The sequence below is a fragment of the Mastomys coucha genome, unplaced genomic scaffold, assembly GCF_008632895.1.
Source record: "Mastomys coucha isolate ucsf_1 unplaced genomic scaffold, UCSF_Mcou_1 pScaffold5, whole genome shotgun sequence".
Lineage (NCBI taxonomy): Eukaryota > Metazoa > Chordata > Mammalia > Rodentia > Muridae > Mastomys > Mastomys coucha.
Window position 1 is genome coordinate 68,835,772 of NW_022196911.1, and position 6,774 is coordinate 68,842,545.

General features: G+C 38.4%; 1 protein-coding gene across 1 annotated transcript; it reads right to left on the reverse strand.

The window, feature by feature from the left end:
- Positions 1-2,453: 2,453 nt before the first annotated feature.
- On the reverse strand, positions 2,454-6,774 carry LOC116077054 (olfactory receptor 1). The gene is made up of 3 exons (XM_031351314.1): positions 6,591-6,774; positions 4,011-4,115; positions 2,454-3,412 (listed from the first exon to the last, which is right to left on the reverse strand). Exon 3 carries the CDS (start codon positions 3,396-3,398, stop codon positions 2,454-2,456), a length of 945 nt encoding a protein of 314 aa, XP_031207174.1. The 5' UTR covers positions 3,399-3,412; positions 4,011-4,115; positions 6,591-6,774.

The following is a 6,774-nucleotide window of genomic DNA, read 5'->3' on the forward strand; positions in this document are numbered from 1 at the left end:
ACCAGGCTGGCCTCAAACTCAGAAATCCACCTGTCTCTGCCTCCCAAGTACTGGGATTAAAGGCATGCGTTACCACCGTCCGGCCTCCTTCTTTCTTTTTACAACCTTACAAGCATTAGTTATATTTAGTCCTTTTACAAAAAGTCCCATAATCACACTACTGGGAATATGCCCAAACAAATTTCAGCCTTTACTTTAAAGGTAAAACCTGTTTTGGGAAGACAACCAGAGTTCTGTCTGTCACACAATCTGTTCATAGTAGGAGCCACTACAATGTACAAGTGTGTTGTGGAGAGAGGGAAAGAGAGAGAGAGAGAGAGAGAGGGAGAGAGAGAGAGAGAGAGAGAGAGAGAGAGAGAGAGAGAGAGAGAAGAAGGGAGAGAGAGCATAGAGAGAGAGGAGAGAGAGGAGAGGAGGGAGTGAAGGAGGGAAAGAGGGAGGGAGGGAAGGAGAGAGAGAGGGAGGGAAAGAGAGAGAGGGAGGGAGGGAGGGAACAAGGGAGGGAGGGAGGGAGAGAGGAGCAGAATGGTTTGAGCATTATGAAGAGAGGCAGGATTGGAGATGCAGGGGGTGGTGAGAAACAGCTGATGTGAATATCTTTCCCTGCCATCTTGAGTCCATGGTAAAGCAGCAGCAACAACAACAAAAGCCAGGTAGGATAGGAAGTTCAAGTATTTGGATATTGCTGCTATTGCGTAAATTATAAGAACTACATAAAAAGGATAGATAGATGCCAGGAGCCATCTAAGAGAAGCTAAAAACTAGCAGGTAATCTTCCTGAGATGGTTCCACTACGGATTGTAAATCTATGATGAGTTCTCTCCTTTAGGAAAGGCTGAGATTAGATTTTAGGAAAGATTCCTGTTATTAATATGATTTCCTATTATTATTAAATATATATTATAATCATTAGGTATTAGCCTACCCCTTTGAGCAGATTTCTGCAGAACATCAAAGAAATACTGTTTTGTAGAGATGCTATATGAACAAATAAAAGATTTCTTAATTTTTAATGATGATTCTATAAGAATTCCTAAAATCATATTAGTAATTATTAGGATCTTTTATAATAGGACTGCTATTAAGTCCTTTCTGATGTCAAAACTGCAATTCAAACTCTGCCAGTCTTACAATTAATTGCTTCTGAGATAGAAAGCAGATATTTACAACTTAGAGCACTAAGAGGTTGTAAAAGAGAGCAAGATTAGGAGAAGAGAACAGAGAGAACTTTTTTGAAGATCTTTCTTTTTTTATTCTTTAATCCCCTTTTACAGTCAAGACTTCACCCCCTCCCAGTCTGGCCCCCTGACCTCTCCCCTTCCCATACATTCTCCCTTCCCCTGTCTTCAAGAGTAAGGTGTAAATATCTGTATCTGACTCTTTCAGCTGCTTGTTGGGCCTTTTGGAGAGTAGTCATGATAGATCCAATTTTTTTTTTAAACCTAAACATCACACACACACACACATACATATGAACACATATTATGTATAATTATAAGTAAATCATATCAACAATATATGTGATTCCTATAAATAATTTAGTACATACTTCACATACTCTGTGAAGAGACACAATGACCAAAGCATCTCTTATAAAAGACCCAAGTTTTTAAGTACACCATAGCATCAGTGATAGTGTGAGGCCTTAGGGCCTCCCCTTTAGATGAATCCCACTTTGGGCCTGTCACTGGACCTCCTTTCCCTCAGGCTCTTCTCCATTTTTGTCCTTGCCGTTGCTTCAGATGGGAACAATTCTTAGAAAACTTTTTAGATATAGAACTTAGAAATAAAGATTAAAATCACTTTCAAAGTGTCCCTTTTGCTTCCTGTGACTTCAACTAGCAGGCTGGGAGTTAGAGCACAGTTTCTGCAGAGATAGAACAAAGTCTACTTTACTTAATCCCCCACTGTTCTACTATAAGGTGCAAAACACCAGAGCCTGCAGTTTTCTGGTCACAGAGGACTCAGACAAGTAGGTCAGCTACCACAGCGAAGTGACTTAGGTGTGAGTTAAGTAAATGTTTTATTACTAAACAGCAGTCCTAAGTATCTCACAAGACCAAGAATGCCCCTGCCCATTGTTCCCCCTCGGCTGCCTTCAAGAGAGAGCCAGAAAGAAGAACCGCTGTGGCTGGCTCCCAGCAGATGGAGATAGATAGAAAACAGAAATTTGGGCAAATGGTAAAATCTGAAAATAACTTCATATCAGAAAGAACAGGAGTCCAGCATAGTAGTACATCTACACTATAATTTCCTAGGAAAAAAGACAGGCAGCACAAAGAGAGAGGTGAATCAGGTCCCTCAGACCCACTTTCCTTGTAAAACTACTTAACCTAACTTCTTAATGGAGTGGACAATCAGTATGACTGGTGGGATTCCATGGTGGAAAGATTCTATAAAATATACACATTAATTTATAGAATGAAATTATATTAAAATTTCAAGTTTTATCATTATAGGTTTAGTTGAATTTTCCCTTTGCAAAAGATTCTTTCCAGAGCCCCCTTTATGTCTCTGTTCCTCAGGCTGTAGATAAAGGGGTTCAGCATGGGAGTCACCACTGTGTACATCAAAGACATGACAGTCTCCTTTACAGTAGAATTATTACTGGAAGGACATAAGTAGAGACCAATGACTGTCCCATAGAACAGTGACACCACACACAGGTGGGATCCACATGTGGAGAAGGCTTTGTAAATACCTTGAGAAGAAGGGACCTTGAGAATGGAAGACACAATTCTTACATAGGACATGATAATGAGTGCAAATGGAAGGACAAGAAAGATGCTGACCACAATAAATATCACCACCTCATTAACACTGGTGTCAGAGCAGGCCAGCTTTAGCAGAGCAGACATATCGCAGAAATAGTGAGGGATCACATTGTCCTCACAGAATGACAATCTGGCCATGAGCAGGGTGTGCAGCATGGCATGGAAGGTGGTCAGTACCCAGGACAGCAGCACCAGACTCACACAGAGCTTGGGGCTCATGATGCTCATGTAATGAAGGGGGAAGCAGATGGCCACATAGCGGTCATAGGCCATGGCCACAAGGAGGAAGTTCCCTAGGTCTCCAAAAAACAGGAAGAAGTATATTTGTGCCAGGCATCCTGCATAGGGGATAGATGGAACTTGGCTCTGCATGTTCTGCAGCAATTTGGGCATTGTGACAGAGGAAAAGCAGAGGTCAGAGAAGGACAAGTTGCTGAGAAACAAGTACATGGGTGTGTGGAGATGTGAGTCCCGTAGAATAAGGATGATGATGATGAGGTTCCCCAGGACAGTGGTGAGGTACATGGCCAGGAACAAGGCATAGAACAGGTGCTGGTGCTCTGGAGGGATGGGTAGGCCCAGGAGGAGGAACTGAGAGATAAGAGTTTGGTTCCTTTCTGTCATGGTGTCTATGGCACCTTTAAGAGAAAATATGACATCAGCTTTAAAATCGATGTGATCATGTATTCTTGTTAATCATATGTTATGTGGTCAACAATATCAGTTCCCCAGTCATCACAATAATTACATATATATTCCAAATGTTTGTTGTCTCTCTAATACTGATGTTTGAATATTTAGTTCTTCCTATTATGTTGCAGTGTTCATTACTTCCTAAACATTTGGTATATTTGTTTCTGAGACACACTTAGTCATTTTTTCTCTTACCTGCCTGATTTTTCACCATTATTCTATGAATATTAAATAACAGTAGTTAGCCCCTTTTCTACCCGTATCTCACATGACTGTCGTCCTGAGAGATGTTTTCCTGAGACACATCCCTCTCAAAATTCTATGTATAAACTCATTGCCAATGACAATAGTCTCCTTTTATCTGTAGATTCTGCTTTGTATTGCTAATTACCTTATCTGAAGTTCAGGAGATTCCAAACACATCTTACAGGTGTCACTTAGCACTCTTCTGACCGCCTACCCCTGCTGCTTTCATAGTCGAGCTAAGGGAGTTCCAAATCACACCACAAACACAAATTTTAGTGAGTTCACTTGTTTTTGTACCTTCAGTCTAGGACATCTGATAGGTTCTTCTGTGTGTTCACTTGCTGCTCCTTCATGCCTCACCAAATGCCCATGTTCACAGAGCAATGTGGCATCTTCTGTCTCCTGGAATATCAAAGCAGATGTTTCATTTGTGTCAATGTCTGTGCTGGCAAACTGTTCTTCAACATGTTTTATCTCACAGTTGTGTCCTGAGATGCTAATCTGATGTTTTTCTGATTATTGCTTCATGGGGATTGTCATTGCTCTAAGAAAAAGGCATATACTTTAGCATGTACACAGCCTCACATTTTTATTTTGCTCTGCAGCAAAGCCTTTGTTGGAAGTTATAGTATTTTGTCTCCAGTTTTCTACTCCTCATTACTATCACTCTCTGTCACCTGTGATTTGTTCACCTGGTGTATCCTTGATGATTTAATGTTTATTTAATGTTAGTGATTTGATGTTTCATGTAATGTTAAAGACACAAAATTTTCATTTCAAGTAGAATAAAACACTTTTAGAATATTTTCAGGATATAAACTTACTATATAATAATTTAGTGTTAAAACCTGACATTCTTAAATGAATTTCAGACAGGAAATTTTGTATGTACAAAAACTATGTGGATAGGCCAGATGTACTATTTTTCTGTAATGTTGGTGACTAAAAATGAAATCTCTATATTCCAATTTTGAGAATGTCATTGAAATTGATGTAGAAAATGAATGTGATGATTATTTTATAAATTATTGAAATTATAAAAAGAAGGATGTACTTGGTTCAAAATATCTGGGGCTTCCCCCTCCACATCTACTCAATTTTGTTTAGATTATTAGATGCTTAAACTTTGGTTCTAATAGTGATTGTGACAAATGCAAGCTTTAATGTTTCTCCGAGGTTTCATTTCAACATTGTCAATATTCTAGTTGGCATATTTGTATAAAGAGGATTACCATTCATACTATAGTGAGGCTCATACAATAAATTAAAAGATATTAGAAGGAAGTGCACTCACTGAAGAATTTTGCCTCCAGACTGGATTTAAAACTTCAACCTCTAATATTCTCAAGGGAGTCCAGTCTGCTGACTGGCCCTTCATATATTAGGTTGATCCAGTCAAGAACACCTCCCCAGTTATATTTCTCCTGGAAAACTTTTAAAAATACTCGATATGTCTCAATTCTGATGAAGGGAGCATAAGAGGATTCTTAAGAAATGTGTGAGGACTGGGAATGTAGCTCAATGGTATGGCTCTTGTTTAGCACATCCAAGGAACTGCATTTGACAGCTAGCATCAAGCAAAGAAAGAGTATCATCGCCCCAAACAAGGAAGTAAAAGTGAGAAAGAGAAAAATTGAGGAAGACAGGGAAAGAAAGAGGGAGAGACATTGAGAGACAAAGATAGAAACAGACAAAGACTATATGAGGCAAAAATCAAATGCTTCATTCTGTTCATGATGTTTATGATGTTTACTGTTTGCTTTTCTGAGTGTTGCCAAGTGAAGAGATATATAGGAAAATCACATAGTTTCTGAAGTTCTGCTTGCTCTGTGAATGACTGGGACCTGTTTCTTGCATAAGATGATGTGGAATAATCAGAAACCAGAGATCTCACCTGAACTCATCTCTACTGACGACCTAATGACTTCTTATCTTTTTCAACTGTCAAATATACAAGCTTAGATCTGGATAGCACATGAGAGTTTCTCATAACGTGTTTCTAATATTAAGTATGCAGGAAGCCCTTCATGCAATAGCATAGATATGAAAGGAAAAGCACTAGAGATTTTGAGGCAAGTATGTGTTTCTTTTTATATTTACAATGATATATAAAATACATTAATCATATTTGTTTTCCCCATGTCAACTTCAGTGACAATCTCTGAACTGAAGCATAAGGAAATAATTCTTACCAATATTATAGGTCACTGAACATCTGACCCACTCACAAATTATCACAAATCTAAAATTTCTTGTCTTAAATTGAGCACAGACCAGATTATGCCTCTGTATTTCAGATTCTACATGACAAATGCACACACAGATGATGCCAACAGCATGCTCAGTGGATTATATTTAAGAACAATTGCATCCATTACTACAAAGCATATAGGTTTTTGAGCTCTGTCAGATAAATTATGATCTTCGATCTTTCAACTTGTTTATAGTTCATTAAATCTCCATAGATAAAGGCATATTAAAGAAGAATTAAGAACCATAGAAGGTATACTAAATTTGTCTTAATAACCTGCAGGTTGGGCACAGCATTACATAACTGTAATCTGAGCTGAGGATTACAGCTTGAGGGCATAAGAGGACCTTGAATTCAAAGTATCCTTAGGCAACAAAGTGAGTCCCATTCTCAAAAACCCAGACAAACAATTGTGTTGCAATCATATGATCTTTGAGAAGTTTGCATAAGAAGTAATTGTAAAGAAGTTGGTCAATATTAATTATACATAATTAATACCATATATGTATAGTATATTATTATATACTATAATTAATACCACTATATATGGTGTCCATGAAACAAAATACTTCAATAATAGCAAAGCCTTCAGGAGGAAGAAATAGCAATGAATAATTTTATCATACCTGAAAATTTGTCCTCTGCAGCATCATACAACCTGTACGCTCATGCTAGAAGAACTTAAGGAAACAGTTCATCTTTTCTCAGAGTGCATAGGGTGACTTCCAAGCCCTGATAAAAGGTACTGCTCTCCTTTATTCCCTGTAGACACAGGTCATAACAAGTCCTATAATTGTCCTCTAAGTCTGC